Source organism: Pleurodeles waltl, chromosome 12, assembly GCF_031143425.1.
Source record: "Pleurodeles waltl isolate 20211129_DDA chromosome 12, aPleWal1.hap1.20221129, whole genome shotgun sequence".
Classification (NCBI taxonomy): domain Eukaryota; kingdom Metazoa; phylum Chordata; class Amphibia; order Caudata; family Salamandridae; genus Pleurodeles; species Pleurodeles waltl.
Window position 1 is genome coordinate 37,985,591 of NC_090451.1, and position 20,114 is coordinate 38,005,704.

Sequence of the window (20,114 nt, forward strand, 5' to 3'; positions counted from 1 at the left end):
ATTCCCGGTGGCTCCCTCTAGTGTGTCTCGCTCTAATGTGTCAACGCAGCATTCGCTAGCATGTTAAACCCAGGCCTATTGGCTTCTCCAATGTATGTTTTGTAATTGCAGTGGCCCTGATACATAAGTCAGGAGTGTGCTATGGCTTAAGCAGCTTCAGAAGATTGGCTGCAAGTCCATCAGAGAGCAGTGGAAACAGGGTCTCTGGAAGCAGGGCACATGGGGTATGTGGGTACATAGAGAGTATGGAAAGGTGTATTGCATTAGATTCTGCAGCTGCCCTTGTCTATGGTATTGTATGGTCTGGTAAGACAAGTCTATCAGCCGCATGCTTAGTGGTGAAATCTGTGTTTAACCCGGAGGCGACAGATTCATATTAAGGCAGGACTGATTCAGTCTTTCATCCTGCCAAGGTCACTAGAAGAATTACTGTTGGATAACAGTAACCGCTGACGTTTACATGTACCCTATGAACTGGAGTAAATGTAGGAACAACTGCTACAAAACAGTTCATAATAGTCCTGCTCTCAACCAGAGGCATGGCCATTCTAGCCTTTTCATCAGATAGACTCCTCTAACAAAACTGACTCCCGGTGGGCTGATGGTTTGCACCTCACTGTCTGTTGTTGTGGTGTTTCTTCCGCATTGAATGATGGTGGACATCACATCTTGTCTTTCTGTTTCTCTCCAGATGCCTGTATGTAAGGGCCTTCTTCAGGTGCTGTCTTGCACCTTGGCCATGCTCCTTGCCTTGGCGTCAGGAAGCCCAGGTGTCAGCGAGAAAGGAAGGCGGAAGATTGTGCACGTCCTGGGTGAGTACATTTGGTAAGGCCTGGCACCCACAGCATTCCTGCTGCAGTCTAATGACTCCTGTCTCGGGTCCTCAACATAATTTCATTGTCTCGGAGAGAGTCTGTCTCAGAGAGCAGGGCTGTCTCTGCATTGGTACTGTCCGACAGTGGGACTCCATTTTCTGGCCTCAGGTTCATCTTCTCCCTTGATGGTGATGGCTGAATCCACCGTACACATTTCTACATCATTCTATAGTCCACCCTTTAGGGTCCCACCATTCAGTGACTCTACAGCATGCTCAATATTAGGGGAATTCTATACCGGTCTCAAAGTTGGGAACAAATCTGGTAACACAGGCACAAAGTGACCCTACAGACCTCATAGAGCTCTATCAGTCTCAACAACCCCATAATCCAGAGATCCCGTAACACACAAAGAGTCAGGCAAATGTAGGACATCCAGCATCTTCTGACCCTGTAGCAAACACAGAATCAGATGACTGTATAGAATTCACCATCCAGAATCCTTTTACCCTGTGGCAGCCACAGGATCAGGTGACTGTACAGAATCCAGCACCCAGGATCTCCTGACCCTGTAGCAACCACATAATCGGATGATTGTATAGAATTTACCATCCAGAATCCTTTGTCTTGTGGAAGCCACAGGATCAGATGACTGTATAGAATTCACCATCCAGAATCCTTTTACCCTGTGGCAGCCACAGGATTAGATAACTGTACATAATCCAGCACCGAGGGTCTCCTGACCCTGTAGCAACCACATAATCGGATGATGGTATAGAATTTACCATCCAGAATCCTTTGTCCTGTGGCAGCCACAGGATCAGATGACTGTATAGAATTCACCATCCAGAATCCTTTGTCCTGTGACAGCCAGAGAATCAGAATACTGTATAGAATTCACCATCTAGAATCCTTTTGTCCTGTGGCAGCCACAGGATCAGATGGTTGTACAGAATTCACCATCCAGAATCATTTGTCGTGTGGCAACCCCAGGTTTGGATGACTATACAGAAGTCGACCCACAGGATCATGTGACCTAAAGCAACCTCAGGATCAAATCACTGTATAGAATCTATTACTCAGGATCATTTGACCACAGGATCAGATGAATGTACAGAATTCACCATCCAGAATCCTTAGACCCTGTAGAGAACACAGGTTCAGATGACTGTATGGAATTTAGCACCCAGGATCTTGTGACCTCAAGCAACCAAATGAGGAGGTGTCCATGTAAAATCCAGCACCCAGGATCCTATGACCCTGTAGCAGCCACAGGTTAAGATGACTGAACAGAATTCAGCAGCCAGGAGCATGTGACCCTTAAGCAGCCTCTTTCTAATTCCCTTTACTGGTCTGTAGACTTGATCCCAGCAAAATCTTTATTGAGGTCAATCACAATCAATCAATCAATCAGGAATTTGTAAAGCTCACTACTCCCCCATGAGGGTCTCAAGGCGCTGAGGCGGGGGGGGGGGGACAAGGGGGGGAGATGCTGCTACTGCTCGAACAGCCAGTTCACAGACCTCATCAACTTGTCATCCTTTATCTAAGGCAACAGTCTCTTTCTCTTCGGCTCCAAACTCTTGTGCAATTCTTTGGGCGAGACTTTTAAAGCCACACTACCACCCTTCTCTAAACCATGAGCATCGAACCATACATGCTAACAGACCTGATTCAGGTGAGAGACTGAATTTTTTTAAGCCCAAAATAGCTTTTTCTTAGCTGCCTCCAGCCTAAAATTACCTCTGCTTCAAGGTAAATCAATGGGGAAAATGCATTTTTTTCAACGTCTCCCGCTTTCCAGTTTTGAGATGTTGGCATGTATGATCAAACATTTCCTTGAAGAACCCAGACCTAGGTTATCTGTGTTCTCCAGTCTTCAGAACCATGCAGTCTTCCTTATTCCACCGGATTGGTCGAACCAGGCCGCCGCCCCCATTGTGAACCCGCCCACTCCCGCCAGTCAAAGATCTCCAAACAACCTGACTGTTCCATCCTAGCTTCCAACTGAAAGCTCTCGAGCAAGAACTCATCCTAGCAAACACAACCGACTCCAAAGCCGACGCAAGTTGTAAAAATATTTTATAAACAACAATAACATTAATCTCCCTCCATTAAGGAAACCGGCGCAGAGTCATAATTCAATCAGCACATTCTTTACTGTCTGAACTCCAAAATAAATGACCCCGGCGACTATCTGCGGAGGCACTAAATTATCATTTATTACTGAATTACCTCTCACTGAGTCTCATACATTCATGTTTTTATTAGATATCGTTCCTTTTATGTCTGCCATTCTGCTAAATTAACACAATGGAGTACACGATAACCGCTTGATCGATGCACAATGACACCGTCTCTGCCCACTCATGCTCAGAGGCAGAGTCCAATTCCCATTCTGTCCCTTCATCCCCAAATGGCAGTTTCACCCAGGATGCAGGGGGCATCTGGTACAACACAGAATAGATGAGAAGCATCTGGCAAGGGCATAAAAATACAGGCCAGGCTGGCAAAATACAAGGCAGGTGGCTGCCAGGGGCAGCTCCTTCGCTAGGGCGGAGGAGCGTCGCCCCCGCCAGCAGCAGCAGCTGCAAAGCCTTTAATACAAAACGATAAACAATGTTTATTATCGTTTTGTACTAAAAGGGGCGGGGCCACGGACTGTGACGAGCAGTGAGGGGAGTGCACTGTGCACTCCCCTCAGAGCGCATGTGTGTTTGGCCGGCCGTCTCGATCACTACTGATCACTACATCCCTGTCTCGCTGAAGGAAAAGACAGGTCATCCAAACACAATTGTGCATAGTTCATATGGGGTGGGGGTGCACAGAGCCTCTGGGTTTTAAGTAAAGGTGGGGGGGTAACTCTTGTAATTCTGTGTAGCGTAATCATGCAGAATTACCTGAAACGTCTGCAAGATTCTGCATAATTATGCAAGAAGAGTACTTCTGCATTCAGCTCTATTTTCTTCGGGCAAAAATAGATGCGAGGATGCATTTTGAGCTAAGAAAATGCAACCGATCATGAACAGCTGCGCAAGCAGCCGCTTGTGCTCACTAAATGTGCCCTCCGGGAAGGATTGATTTCCCCTCCAAATTACTCTTGGTTATGCAAGTCGAGCATGATCGCGTTATTATTGGTAGTTCCTCCGTCAAAGAGTAACAGAGAATTACTGAAAATACTCTGATTACTCTGGTGCGGTTTACGTTACTCTCAGGCCTAGTTTCAAGTCTTGTTTCCTCAGACTCCAGGGGTGCCCACAAGGGGTTGTAGGGTAGCGCATGGAGCATTTGAAACATTCTGATGCTGCACCCAGTTGGCACATCACTCGGAGACACACCTTGAGCCAATGTTACTGTGCCTGTCCGGATCCTCTTAACCAATACAGAAGAGGCTCAGAGCGCAGGGTCAACCGTGGGCAACATAATCCAGTCTCTTTCATTGAACAAATCAGTGTATTCTGGGATTTGTAGTTCTAGTGCACTTTAAATTATCCAAATTGAACATACGTTTAATGTGTCTGTGGGTTGTAGTAGGAAATACTGGACTGAACCGTGGCGTTTCTGGTGATGTAGAATAATCTGCTAACGTTGGGTTTAATGCAAATATTGGCTGCTGTGGTACAGACACATACGTTGCTTCCTCACTTGACCAAACATTTTGATCCCGCCATGGCCAATTTATCTCCCTGTGCATCTTTATTAACCGGTACCGATCCTACTCAGTGCTTAGAAAGGAGTAACCCCAGATATAAAAAGCTGTGTGTAAAATTAACATGGCTGAACTCAGTTGCCAATGTAGGAGGCTGGACTGGCTTGTAGTGAGTACCAAGGGGTACTTACACCTTGCACCAGGCCCAGGTATCCCTTATTAGTGTATAGGGTGTCTAGCAGCTTAGGCTGATAGATAATGGTAGCTTAGCAGAGCAGCTTAGGCTGAACTAGGAGACGAGTGAAGCTCCTACAGTACCACTAGTGTCATATGCACAATATCATAAGAAAACACAATACACAGATATACTGAAAATAAAGGTACTTTATTTTTATGACAATATGCCAAAAGTATCTCAGTGAGTACCCTCAGTATGAGGATAGCAAATATACACAAGATATATGTACACAATACCAAAAATATGCAAAAAATACGCCCAGCTACGCGCTCCCAGGCAGACTGGGATCCTGGGCCTGCTCTCTCCAGCACGCCAACACAGTGCCGGGCTCGATAGAGCACACTGCGCATGTGTGTTTTGGCCAACCCGAGACGGCCGGCCAAACACACATGCGCTCTGAGGGGAGTGCACAGTGGACTCCACTCACTGCTCGTCACCCCCAATGCCCCGCCCCTTTCACAGCGAAAGGATAATAATTATCCTTCCATTGAGAGAGGTTTTGCAGCTTCTGTTGCTGGCGAGGGGGGTGGGGGAACAGCCGCCCCTGGCTGAACTTCTAAAGAGGTTGCGTCTAAGGATGCTGAGCAGATGCAGAGGCAGGTGGGGTTGGCTGAGGAGGGCCTAGTTTTGCAGAAGTTTGAGAAACATACCCTCTACGGGCCCGATTACTTGTGTTCTAGAAAAAAATCCCGATTCAGAAGAAACTCCTGTTTGAGTGGGAATTACAAGTTGCGCAGTTTATCACCCCATGACATTACTGGCATAAAGTCTGCGTTTGGATACATTTTGACAGGTCAGTCTGCTGACATCTTCGGGGTGAGGGTGGGTGAGGGAGTAAGAAACCCTCTCAAAATTAGGGGGACTGAGTTTTGTATGGTAAGCCCCAGCATCGGCATGTTATCACAGGCAATTCCTGTGCCCGGTGGAATTTATCGCACCTAGGGATATCTGATTGTATTGTGTGCGTTAAATACCGCATCCCCCAAGGCGCTGGTAATCAGGCCATGGGTGTTTCCGAGCTCTGCCCTCGAGAGGTGCGTGAGGCTGGGGTTTCCCTTCTTCCATCTCCTGCCTGTGCTGACGCGGCTAAGGCAAGGCTCGGACAGCGCCCTCCTGTGGCGGTGGCAGATGCTGGGCCGGGGATGACGTAGGTTGGAAGCAGGCAGGAGTCTGACATGATTGATGGATGGGTGCATTCACCGGCATCTTGTTCCAGCCTGCCTTGGGGGGGGGGGGGTTTCCTCGAGCATGGAGAGGTGAATAGCTGGGGAGGGCAACATGAGGAACAGCCAGGAAGAGGGGGTGTCTTGAGATACAGAGGTTGGGGGGAGTCTTTTGAGGCAAGGGGGAGAGTAGGAACATTCAAAGCTAATAATGTTATCCCTGTTTCAGGAACACTATTAAAAATGCGCCCATATCCTTGTGATTCATGCAGGGGAATGTTTTGAAGGTTGGACAAGGGAGAGCAAGCGCGCGGCGAAGAAAATCACCTTAAAATAAACATCTATATAAAAACGGGACCCTGGTGCTAGCCACAAAAATAACTTTTCCCGTTCGCTGGATAACAATGGAAATACCGCATTGTTTTGTTTATAAATTCATTTATCTGTATGTAAAGACTGATATTGCAACTTTCTGTTAGCAACAAATGACTGAAAGCAAAGTGTTCCTCAGTGCTAAATTTGTAAATAAAAAGGTGCCGGTGCCCAAAGCTCTCCCCTGAAACACGCAGCTGCTGCAATTAAATGTGCGAGCACTGATTACTGAGGCAGCGTAATACTGAAACCATCTCAGGCCTCTTTAATACATTTACTGCCACTCCCTGCCCCTTCAGCTCACTCTGGCAGCTTTCTGCTTTCTCCTTTGTGACGCTTTTCGGTCTTTTCTTCCTCGGTCTTTTCCATATGTGACTTTTGCGTGCAGTAAATACCTGATGCAGAAACATAAGTGCAAGCCCTCAAAAATAAGTGCCAGTGCCCTGCACCGGAAACCACTGGCTCAAATTAAGCACTGGTGTTGCTGCAGCAGGATATATTGTCTAGCATCAAAATGCAAGTTAAAATCACAAATGGGGTTCTCGATACCATCATATGACACAACACCACTGAAACTGTGAATGACTGTCTACCATCTGTTTGCTGAAAGTGAAAGTTCAGCCTTGTTTTCAGTGCTGAAGGCCATGCCCAGTGTTTGTGGCTTCTAATTATGTATTGTATGTACGTGTGTGTGTGTATTCATGTGTGCGTGTGTGTGTGTGTGTGTATAGGTGTATGTGTATGTTTATATATATATATATATATATATATATATATATGTTGTTTCTGTGCTTGGCATGTTCGTGGATCATTGCATGGCTCCTGGGTGGGTTGTTATACTAGATATCTATGAATCCCTGCTCTCATCTTATCACACTTATCTACCCATCATCATATGTCCTGTCTCTATCAAACTATCCTCCATTCTCACTCTGACTCATCCCAAATCCTTTCTACTACTTTCATCTCCTAGATATCTCTGCCTAAGCTCTTCCCTCCACCTCCACATCTAACTCACCAAACCTCACCCTACTACCGTGACCTCCCACACAACCCTACTAAATTCTCCTGCATTTATCTCACCCTGCTACTATGATCTCCTTAACCCTTCAACAGACTCTTCCCTCCTCCATCCCCTTCTACTCATCCCAAGCCTTTGGAATGAGTAAACAAGGGATATACTCCCCAATTAACACTTCTGGATTTCTTTCGTCCTCCACCCCGCCATTACTCCAGTCAATCTAACTAACAAACTCCCATATCCGCGGCTCAAATTAACTCATAATAATACTAAAACTGTAATCATTATTTAACGATACTAATCCATCACTAATTCTTGTTGGGTTCCAGAGTAGCGTGCTACTCATCGAAAAGCGCTTCGACGCCTCGTCCGGGGTAGTAAGCGCTATATAAATACTATTACAATACAGTACAAAGAGCCTGGTGCTAGGCATGGCCATGACCTTCACCAAGAGCACTCCCAGCATCGCCTTTGAGATCCTGTGTGTAGGAACTGGATGCACGGAATGGCCACGCCCTTTACCACAAGCGCATCACCTGTGACCTCTAGGTAGAAGGGATTGGGTGCATGACCTTCAACAAGAGCTGTCTCCGCATCGCCTTTGAGCTCTGCTGTGAGGGGAATGGGTTGCAGGGAATGGCCACGTGCTTCACCAAGAGCACAATATGTTTGACCTCTAGGTGGGAGGGACTGGGTGACGGGCATGGCCACGGCCTTTACTAAGAGTGCACTCCGCATCACAGTAGACCTCTGGGTTAGAGGGACTGGGTGCAAGGCTCGGCCATGGCCTTTGCCCAGAGTGCGGTCTGCATCCCCCTTGAGCTCTGGGTTGAAGGGACTGGGTGCAGGGCGTGGCCACGGCCTTCACCAAGAGCACAGTATGGTTGACCTCTAGGTGGGAGGGACTGGGTGACGGGCATGGCCACGGCCTTTACTAAGAGTGCACTCCGCATCACAGTAGACCTCTGGGTTAGAGGAACTGGGTGCAAGGCTCGGCCATGGCATTTGCCCAGAGTGCGGTCTGCATCCCCCTTGAGCTCTGGGTTGAAGGGACTGGGTGCAGGGCATAACCAAAGCTGTTACTATGCGGGGGAGAGTTAAAGACTTTACCATGCCGGCCTTGGGGGTAGAGGGACTGGGCACAGCAACACTGTAATCGTTGACGTTATACATAAAACTATTTGTGATATTTTTGTCCATATGTGTGAGGTCACGAGCAGTGCATTGGCTGTGCACAGCTGGGAAGCTTAACGCTTTGCTCAGTTTTCTAAATGTTGCCAGTTACAGAAAGTGCAAAACTTGCAAAGTTTTTTTGGGGAAAGGTGCCATTAGCTACAAGAAAAAAGCCCTTGGTCCGTTGCAGAGCTGTACGCCCACCTCTTTGGAGCCCTAGCTTGTCCTGTTTCTGACCATTTGCCCACTTCACCAATGCAACATTTTGGCAGTGATGAAGGGTAAATCTATAGCTCAGATGGTGGCATATATTATGCTCCTTCTGTCATCCAGAACTGGCATCCTTCGGTACCTGCAGTGAAAACAATTCCCTTCAGCCAGGTGTCACTTGGATCTTTTGGCTGCAGGGCATAGGAATAGGGTGATGTGAAAGGTCTCCTATGCCCAAATTTGAATCTTTCTTCCTCTCCCTGAAGGTTGAAGTTTCCATAGGAAATGCATGTTTTTGTTTTCCTAATAACTTTGGTGCCATTTCACAAATCTGCATGACCTCATACTGAGACACAACCGCGTAGCACAGACCCACATATGTGTACCCCCCTATGTGCCCCCTCTGTGACCACTCATGAGCTCCCCCTCTTGTGTTGCCTTTCTCACAGCGGACCAGACAGGTGATGTTGTGGTCCAGACTGCTCCAGGAAAGGTCGTGACCCACCGTGGTGGCACCATCATCCTGCCATGCCGGTACCACTATGACACGTCCCTCCACGACCCAGATGAGATCCGCATCAAGTGGACCAAGATCACTGACCCCATGACCTTCAGCGACGTGTTTGTGGCACTGGGGGGTGAGCAAAAAGCATTTGGTATCTACAAGGGTCGCTGCGCGTTGCAGGAAGACGGGCCTGGCGACGCCTCCCTCATTGTCAAGAACGTTACCCTGCAGGATTATGGGAGATATGAATGTGAGGTCACCAATGAACTGGAAGACGACACGGGGATGGTCAAACTGGACCTGGAAGGTAAGACAACCGTGGCTATACTTCAAAGGTATGGTTCAGTGGTCTGGGGAATGCAGGAGCTTGTGAGGGTAAGCTGACCGTTGAATGTAGAGCGTGCAATTATCAAAGTAACGTATGGATCAGTGATTTGGGTGGATGGACACATTGATTGAAGTCACTGGCTTGATGCGTTATTTCTTTATTAATTTACGGAGTTTAAGTGGTACTTATTGTCGCCTTGCGGTCACTTCTGCATGCTGGAGCATCACAGATGCCGAATAGAAGAGTCTAGTTAGTAGTTGCTAATGTACGGACGCTAACCTAACTTGATTCAAAGGGTCCCTCCCAGTACATGTCAGCTACTACATTCTTGACTGTGCTTAGTGAACCCCTTACCTCAACAGTTGTTTACCAGGTGTTTTCTAAAATGCTGTGGTTGTGTTTTGCCCTGAGAGGGGATCTGAGTTTGTTCCAGAGTTTGGGTCTTTAAACCCCCAAGGCTCTTCCTCTAAGGGGCAGATTAAAGAGCCCCTCGCGCCACCAGAGCGTCACTTTCCGCGGCACCCCGGTGGTGCTAACCAATGCCACATATTCACAAAGAGGTGTAACCCCACTTTTCGTGGAGTCACACCTCCGTGTAAATATGGGCCCCTCTGAAGTTTTCTGCGTCGGAGGGGCGTGCAATGGGTCTTGCAGTGGGAGTTCCACCACAACACCCATTGCTTTTGACGCTACCTCAGATTTATGAGAAATCGTAAACCTGAGGCAGCGCCAAAAGCTAACGCCACCCCAGGGGTGGCGTTAGAAAAAGCAAAAAACGAGGAGGAATAGAAGCATTCCTCCTCATTTTGTCATGCTATGTGTGCAGCATTCTGCAGCACACATAGAAGAAGCAAAACGCCATGAATGATTATTTATGTGCATGGCGGTGTCCCTTCCTGCATATAAACAATCATTCAGTAATGGCGCTTTGGTACTTCTATGTGTGCTGCATTCTGCAGCACACATAGAAGTGCCAAATCGCCATTATAGAATGTTTGTGCAGGAAGGTGTCCCTACCTGCACATAAACAATCTATCCCCTCAGTGCAGACACCCTTGTACTATGGTGCAAGGATGCCTGTGTTGGTGCAGGCAGCTTAATTCAGTGCTGGCGCAGGGGGAAGCGCAGGGGTGCACCGTATTCCTGTAAATACGGCGAATCCCAGTATTTTAGAAGTGGCACAACACTGCTATTTTATAAATCGGGGCCGACGTTTGAGCCATTTAAACCCTCTTTGCAGATCCAGATTAGCGGTAGTGAATCGAAGGTCTCTAGCTGATGTAAAATGAGCAGACCGTTTTTCTAAGTTGCCACAATACATACATTTTTGAATGGCCGGGAGCAGTGTTGCGGATATGCCCGTTGTATGCCCCCTCCCCCTTGTAATTCTTAGGCTCCTCTGGGAGTCAGTCATTGGATGAGCCTGCTCTGGAGCAGTACTTTACATGAGCGGTTATAAACACCATTTAAATACCACCAAAGCTGCATTGCTGATGAAAGAAAGTGACCAAGAGACACACGTGCCAAGGAACGCAGGCCCTGGCTGCACGGACACTGATGGGCGAACACCGACTTGTGAGTACCTGAAACTACTATCAGCTACAAGAACAGCTTCCAAGTTTCCCAGGTCCATGCATGACCTGCTTCTCCAGTCCAGGTTTTTTTTTTCCTTTGAATCCTGGCACTTGTATTACTATTTTATAATGGAATAAAGAAGACTAAAAGTCACAGAATTTAAAGGAAAAACCTGGACTAGAGTACTACATAAGGTATGGACCAAGGACACTTGGCAGGGTTGCAATACCCTGATTGCATTTGTGAGAACTGCTGCTGATATTCTCAGTGTGTTCTCTCTCTTCTCTCTCTCTTCTCTCTCTCTCTTCTCTCCTCTCTCTCTCCCCTCTCTCTCTCTCCCTACTGGGAGCCTATGGATGGATTTAAATATGATTTCCTATCTTATTATGGCGGATACTGAGGCATAAATGGCCATTATGACTTAGACGGACAACCTGCCAGCTTGTCAGATGAGTGGAAAACTTCATCTCTACCTGCCATATTTAGAGATCCACCTATACAAGGGGAAATCCCATCTCATGTTAATCAGAAGAAGACCAAGGTCTTGATTTTTTTTGGCCACTCTACAAATAAGAAACACCTCAAATGGCACATTGGCAGCAAGATCATCAAAACTGCCAGCAAGTTTAACTACTTGGGTGTCGGGTTTGCAGAGACCTCTAAACCTATTGCCCACATAAACTCCCTGTAAAAGAAACGCGCAGCAATTATACACAGTATCAAGCAACCGAAAACAAAATTAAAAAGTGCCTCTGCAGCCCACATACTTAGGGTTATGAAGGCGACTCTCCTCGCTGCATGCAATATGGTCATCAGACCTTTCCTGGGGCCTGCGCCTCCTGCCTAGATCAAATACAGTGCACAGGCTATAAGGAGATGTTTAACAGCCCTGCTACATCTGCAGGGCTAGACTCAGATTAGAACTTGGGTTTCTGAAACAAACTTAGCCTGTGAGGTCGGATGTACTGAAATACTATATCCGGGTCCTCAATAGCGCCTGCCAACGCTTTGAAAGCCTGCCGGAAAGGTGTATTTGAGACCCGGGCAATGCCTTGTACCGGCACCTGCAAAAAGCCATCACGTTCTTCCAAACTGAAGAGTCAACGTTGAAGTTAGGTGATGTTTCCTATATGGCCTGGAAAAAGGTAATCAACAGGCAACTGAAACTCATTTCGAATTACCAGGATATATCCTCCCTAAAGAACTCTGCCATCCTACTCCCCTTGAATAACTTGCTCCTGGTTGGAAAGCCACAACCATATTTATCAGAAGCCATTAATGGACAGACGTGGAGCGAGATCTTTTAATGCCAATATTAGGCTTACCAGTGGCTGTATTCAATCTGGCATTGACCCATCAGGCCGAGGGAGACGCCTGTAGGCCATGCAGTTACAGGTGGGAATCATGGCTGCACCTTCTGTGTTGCTGTCCCAAGCTAGACTATTCTAGAGGGTGTCTGTGCTGAAGCCACTCTTCTGTTTGCACTTGTCTTGAAGCATCATCGCGATGTTTCACTCAGTCAGGTTCAAGGGCCTTATCGAGGTGCTGGAAATTCGTCGAGGAACTAAGGACCCAGCTACGACCGCAAATTTCTGCGCCTCCTTACGTCCTGAGTACTCAAAAGCTGAGAATAGATTACTGCACACAGAAAACCTGGATCGTATCAGCCGTGCGGTTAAGGGGCTCTCCGACTGATGAGGGCCATGTATTCGGAACAGGGCATTACTACGACGACTTGCGGGTCCAGTTTCGTAAGGCAATAGTCCTGTTAACCCATCACGCCAACCGTGCCCTGTAATCTTCTTTGCTCCCCCTAAAACACATGGATTTGGCCCGGCTCGTTGTCTCTGGCTTTTTAAACCACCTCTTCCCTTTCTTTGCTCTTTTCCATCCACACCTTGTAGCCTGAGAGGTTCGCTTTGCACACACAGGGGCAGGGAGTGCAGAGAGCATATCATTTTTTTTTTTTTTTTAATAGTAATTTTAATGTGATATTTAAACATGGCTGCTCATTTTTTTTGTATGGATCTTATTATTGTACAGCTATATATTGTTATGGTTTTTATTAAGTAAACTAATAAACTAACTTGACTATTTAGAGATCCCTGGCTGGTGGCAGGTGTGTCCTGGAAGTGCAGCTAATGCTGTGGCTGGGGCCCTCTAGGCAGAGCTGAGCGATGTCACACTTTTGTGTCCCACTTGGTAATCTTTTCTTATTTCTGTCAAAGCAGGAACTTGTTTGAGGAAAACCCCCCAACAATCCATAGATTCAACACGTACAGCGTTTTCCTCTGCATGAGGGCACAATATTTTTCTTTGCATAAGTCCAGCATGGTCTTGCTAGAGGCACCAGGCGGCCATAAATAGGGTGGGACTGTCAGTAGTGTGGCCTGGTGGCCCTGTGGCAGACTGTGACTGTAATCTGGAATCCAGTGGTTCCCCATGTAACCGTGGTGTAGAAGCCATCCGTTTGGTGGGGCAAGAGCTTGGCCAATTTCTGGCCGCGGTCTCATTCACCGAACTCTAAATGAGCCCCATAGTCTAGCAGCCTGAGTCTGTGCTCTTGTGCGCTTCTTGGGAAGACCTGGTCTGCCGTGTTGCAGTGCTCAACAGGCACCTTCCCCTGACATTGTCCAACTTCTGTTGCAGTACACAGAGTTATGGAAGGAGCCGGTGGACACTGGTGCATCAGTGACACCTGGTGGCCGGTTGGAGTACACAGAGTTATGGAAGGCGCCGGTGGGCACTGGTGCATTGCCGTAACCTGGTGACCGGCTGGAGTACACAGAGATATGGAAGGAGCTGGTGGACACTGATGCATCAGTGACACCTGGTGGCTGGTTGGAGTACACAGAGTTATGGAAGGAGCTGGTGGGCACTGATGCATCAGTGACACCTGGTGGCCGGTTGGAGTACACAGAGTTATGGAAGGCGCCGGTGGACACTGGTGCATTGCCGTAACCTGGTGGCCGGTTGGAGTACACAGAGATATGGAAGGAGCTGGTGGGCACTGATGCATCAGTGACACATGGTGTTCGGTTGGAGTACACAGAGTTATGGAAGGCGCCGGTGGACACTGGTGCATTGCCGTCATCTGGTGACCGGTTGGAGTACACAGAGTTATGGAAGGTGCCGGTGGACACTGGTGCATTGCCGTAACCTGGTGGCCGGTTGGAGTACACAGAGATATGGAAGGAGCTGGTGGGCACTGATGCATCAGTGACACCTGGTGTTCGGTTGGAGTACACAGAGTTATGGAAGGCGCCGGTGGACACTGGTGCATTGCCGTCATCTGGTGACCGGTTGGAGTACACAGAGTTATGGAAGGAGCCGGTGGACACTGGTGCATCAGTGACACCTGGTGGCCGGTTGGAGTACACCGAGATATGGAAGGAGCTGGTGGACACTGGTGCATCAGTGACACCTGGTGACCGGTTGGAGTACACAGAGCTATGGAAGGCGCCGGTGGGCACTGGTGCATTGCCGTGACCGGCTGGAGTACACAGAGTTATGGAAGGAGCCGGTGGACACTGGTGCATTGCCGTAACCTGGTGGCCGGTTGGAGCACACAGAGTTATGGAAGGAGCCGGTGGACACTGGTGCATCAGTGACACCTGGTGGCCGGTTGGAGTACACCGAGATATGGAAGGAGCTGGTGGACACTGGTGCATCAGTGACACCTGGTGACCGGTTGGAGTACACAGAGCTATGGAAGGCGCTGGTGGGCACTGGTGCATTGCTGTCACCTGGTGACCGGCTGGAGTACACAGAGATATGGAAGGAGCCGGTGGACACTGGTGCATCAGTGACACCTGGTGACCGGTTGGAGTACAGAGTTATGGAAGGAGCCGGTGGACACTGGTGCATTGCCGTCACCTGGTGGCCGGTTGGAGTACACCGAGATATCGAAGGAGCCGGTGGACACTGGTGCATCAGTGACACCTGGTGACCGGCTGGAGTACACAGAGTTATGGAAGGAGCTGGTGGGCACTGATGCATCAGTGACACCTGGTGGCCGGTTGGAGTACACAGAGATATGGAAGGAGCTGGGGACACTGGTGCATCAGTGACACCTGGTGGCCGGTTAGAGTACACAGAGTTATTGAAGGAGCCGGTGGGCACTGGTGCATTGCCGTCACCTGGTGACTGGTTGGAGTACACAGAGTTATGGAAGGAGCTGTGGACACCGGTGCATTAGTGACACCTGGTGGCCAGCCACGATTTGGCAACAGCTAAGGGTATGGAGACAGTGGATGGATACTGGTGCTTCTGTGAAATCAGTGGTCACTTACGGTTCCACAAGTTAAGGTTATGAAAGCTGCCAGTGAACACCGGTGCTAGCCAGGGTTTGGCGACGACTAAAGGGACTGAAAGAGCGGATGGATACGGGGTATCAGTGACATGCGGTGGCCATCCAGGTTATGGCAACACCTAAGGGGGTGGAATCAATGGACGGATACTGGTGTATTAGGGTACGACGGGTATGATTATCAAAGCTGCCAGTGGACACCAGTGCATCAGTGACACCTGGTGGCCAACCAGGGTATGGCAGTGGCTAAGGGTACTGAAGGAGTGGGTGGCTACAGGGGGGCATCCTTGACACCTGGTGGCCAGTCTTAGAGAATGGTTTAGTGAAAAGGAGGCTTCAGTTTCTCTTCTCCTCACCTGGTAAAAGTACCAATTTATTTCTACCATGGGAAGTTGCCGGAATGTGAAATACTCTGATATCCTTGTTCTGTTGCATCTGCAAACAAAGCACCAAGACCCAGGAGTTCAGAAATGAATGCACCGAGTTCAACCAGAGCGAACGGGGCACAAATGTGGGATTCAGAGGAAATGTCTAAATACCAGTTTTGCTTGTCTGCTTTTACCTCTTTTAATGATTTCTTTAAAAAGGGCAGAGAGAACTCTTCTCTACAGAGACAAGCACAGAGCTCAGTGGCTGCTAATGAAAGTCAGACAGCTTATTATCCACTGCTTTGCATACATTTGCATCAGAACACGATGTTTTGTTCCAAAAGTCAGCCGCTATCAATGTGTCTTTTTCGTGCCCTCGGAGTTCTTTATTCCTAATAATGGCAAGGACTGCGCTGCCCACTGAGCTGGAGAAGGGGCAGTCGTCGGGGTTCACGCATGCTGGGGTACCTGAAAAGGTCAGGCGTGTGCTGGGCAGTGCCAGGCTCCTGCCTTCTGGGCAGAGCTGGGGTCGGATCTGTCATGCAACCACTGAGGGTGGCATAAGAACACAGTCACCACTGTGCAGTTATGGAACAGGGGCACTTTCCATTCGTAACTTTGCCCCACCCCCATGCGGGTCTGCACCAACTCTGGCACTCAGTTAGCATAGTCAAATACCATGCGGTCTGTGTGTGGGGGACAAAAAGTTATGGGTGGAGTTAAAAAAAAAAAAAAAAAAAAAAATGTTTTCCCATTTCAATTCCCATAGGAAATATTGTTCACACCTACAGCCAAAATCACAGATTGGATTTTCATCAAGCTTAGCCTGAATGTAGAACTTTGCTCAGAAAGCACGTTTTTATTGTTTTGGTGTAAAACTGTTCAGTAATCTTTGAGGTATAGGCATTTTTTAAAACAAAACTGCTGGGTGGGCTTCAAGGGGTTAAACTTTTTGTTTATCTTGTCAGCTGAAAAGGCACTGGTTGATTTGCTTATAATTTTTTTTTGAGAGCGAGACAAACAGTGGTCCTGACCTGCATGTCTTTAAGACGGTGTCAGGTTTCATGCTTAATTAAAATGAGGCACATTGAGGTAAAGTGATTTGCGTAGGATCACACAATTCAGTCAGTTCGGAAATAGTTTTTTTAACCCTGCTTTTTTTTTTACATACATATTGTGCTATGAAGCCACTGGATAAGTATGTCCATCTAGGCCCATCTTATCTCTTGACCGCACTTAGGATGAGACAAAAATGACAAAAGTTGAATGGATTGCAAGGTTATGTCCAGTGGTCACTTTCTGTGACGTTATTGGATCACGTGTCATATGATATCACTTCCTGTGAGGTTAGCAAGGAATCTAATTAGTACTTATTCATGCAAATCTAAAGCTGTAATGACATACCCTGGAGGGATAGTGGAATACACAGAGCACCAAATACAGGGAAGTGTGGTTTGGAAGCTGTGGGGATTTATCCCCCAAATCCCCCAAATAATTTTCATTACAAAACTGGCAATAGTGCCTTTTTAAAGCACTTATTGTCCTGTTTTTTAAACAAAGCAGACCCCGCAGCAGGTGCCAACAACCTAACAAATAGGATGTTGTGTGCAGTAAAGGTTACCACCATGGTTCCGTACATCCACCAATACTCTCATGGTGGTTTCCTTTATGTTGCTGCTGCTGCCACCTACAGGCGCAAATGATGATATTTTCAGTGGGCCACGGCACTTTAGCAGAACTGATGTCACTAGTTACCCACAGTGCACCAGAGACTTCTCCCAAGATGGCTCCCAAACAGATGCCCTTTCTGTTTCATTTTGTCTCAAATAGCTTTAAACGTCTATTATTTTATTCCAGATTCATATTTTCGCTTCGCACAATTAATTGCCTATTCATTGTGCTTGTAAACCTGCAATTGTGGCTCACTATATATATATATATATATATATATATATATATATATATATATATATATAATATCAGACAGCTGAGCTGTAGGGGGCGCCGCATCTCTTGCACCGAGGCAGCGCGCAGAGTATGCAGCGTCTGGAACAAATGCCCAGTGTGATCTGCGGTTATCGGATTCCCATCATAACTGCCAGCTCTGACTCAATGCTAATAATCCAGGCTCAAGGACATTTATTGATCCCAACGACAACGGTTAGCCCAAGATCAAGCAGGCCTGGAAAAATGGGTTTTTCATAATGTGATGCTGGTCAATGGCTGAAAGATTGGTTGAGGCCGGTGGGAGATATTCTGATTAACAGGGGGCAGCAGTGGTGCCACGTGTCCTTTTCTGAAGTCTCATGCGGCAAGCAGTGAAATTTCAGGGTGACGGGGGCAGAGAGAAGAATTCCCCGGGTTTCTGAAAGTTCAATGGTATGTATAGTGGAGTCAGTCAGATGCCACCTGACATATGACTGCCTTTGGTCCAGTCTCGCCCATCCTTTGGTAATAGCAGCCTATCTCTACTAGAAGGGTTTCTCTTAATGAGGCGCTTGCTTTATTCTTTATAGGCCAAGCCTACCAAAGAGTACAAGCTGTTTGGGTGAGAAATGAATTTTGTGGGCTTACCAAGAACATATAGGAACTTGCAGCCCCCTCATTGTTTACCATTGGGTGGTTTTACTGTCACTCTTATTTGCTTACTTCTCATTGGTAGGCTTGTCCTGTCAACCATGTGTTTGTCCCTCCTCTGGAGCATAGCCTCTGTACTTGTCTTTTCCCTGCTCACTTTTAGGGACCTACTTTTTCTTTTTGCTTTTCTTTTTGCTGAAGTAGTCCATGAGCGTGCATGTGTTTTCCAGTTGTCTCCCTCATTTACGTCTGTGTCTCCCATGCTCCATATTGTTTTCACCCATACCTCTGCTTCCTGAAATACTCTGTGCTGCTCTCTTTTGTCTGTGTGCTTCTTGCCCTCAGCCCCATGCTCTGCGTTGCTCTCACTCACTTGCATGCTTCTTCCTCATCTGCTGCTTTCCCTCCTCTGTCCACTCCCCGTTGCTTCTCCTGCCCCCAACTGCTCCTTTGTTGCCCCCAGTTTTTTATTTTCTAATTACTTAAGAAAAAGCACTTTCACCCTATTTTTTTTTTATTACTTATTTACACATCCATTTTGGGTGGGCAAATATGACAAAAGAAAACAAAAAGGACTAGCATAACTTATCAAGCACTCATGCCTGGATACACATTCTTGCAGACATTATGCGCATGCACCTACAAAATGATGCATGACTTGCATCATTACATCTTTTTTTCAATTTTACTTTTTTTATGCGGTACAGCTAAAGCTGCCTGAGTCTACGGGGCACTGGAAAGCAGGACTCCGTTCAACACATTCACTAGAGGTGCCAGGTGCTAGCAAGAAGAGCGAGTGCTGATGGGCTGCTCTCAGGGCAGCCACGATCTTGGGTCCCCTCGAAGCACTCAGTCTGCCTTTCACAGTGCAAGCGGCAATGCAGCCTGCTTTTGAAGGGGCAACAGAGATCCCCCTGCACACAGGTGGACTTATTGACTGAACCTGGCTGCTGGGGCATTGGGGGGGTAGATCAGTGCTTAATTTGTAAATAAAAAGGTGCCGGTGCTCAAAACCCTCCTCTTAAACACGTGGCTGCTGCAATTAAATGGGCGAACACAGAATACTGAAGCAGCGTAATCCCAAAGCCATCTCGGGCCTCTTCAATCCATTTAAAGCCACTCCCGGCCCTTTAAACTCACTCTTGCAGCTTTCTGCTTTCTACCATTGTGATACACTTTCGTTTTTCTCCTCTTCCGTTTTTCCCATATGTGTCTTTTGCTCGCAGCAAATGCTTGAGGCAGAAGAACAAGCCCAGGCCCTCACAAATAAGTGCCGGTGCTCAGCACCGGAAACAACAAGCACAAATTAAGCACTGGGGAAGATTCTAGATACCCCATTGCTCCCATTTCAAGGGATGTTGTCGGGGGGGGGGTGCATCTACTGTGCACCACCTGTTTGTGGCGCACAGTCAGTGCGCCTCCTGGTGGTCAAAAATATGGCACGGGCACAGAGGCAAAGGGTTTATCTCTTCAGCGTGGAGACCCATGCAAATGAGGTTGCACCCCGTTAGAAGCGTTTGTGGTCCCGTCTGTAATACCAAGGTGCCCAGGGGGTGCAGAGAGAGGGCACACATGTCTCCTGTGACCCTGGTGCAACTTATGTAATAGGGCCTCATGGCTGCCAAGGTTCCCAGGTCCATGCATGATGTGCTGTTCCACCCCAGGATTAATATATTGCGTTGGCGGGGTGGCATCGACCAACAGTCTGTTAAAGGGAGGCAGACACCATGTTGCCAGCTTTCGAGTTTGCCACTGTCTGACGGGGGTTGGCTTGTGGCTTACAGCCTGTGGTGCCATTCAAGGCACTGCTG

General features: G+C 47.7%; 1 protein-coding gene across 2 annotated transcripts in view; it reads left to right on the forward strand.

Moving 5' to 3' along the window:
- Positions 1–20,114, forward strand: part of HAPLN4 (hyaluronan and proteoglycan link protein 4) — a 130,781-nt gene that overhangs the window by 32,545 nt on the left and 78,122 nt on the right. For both annotated transcript variants that reach the window (XM_069217417.1, XM_069217418.1), the window contains exons 2-3: positions 692–812; positions 9,091–9,453. In XM_069217417.1, coding sequence (XP_069073518.1) covers positions 692–812; positions 9,091–9,453 — 484 coding nt within the window. The remainder of the gene's footprint in view (positions 1–691; positions 813–9,090; positions 9,454–20,114) is intronic.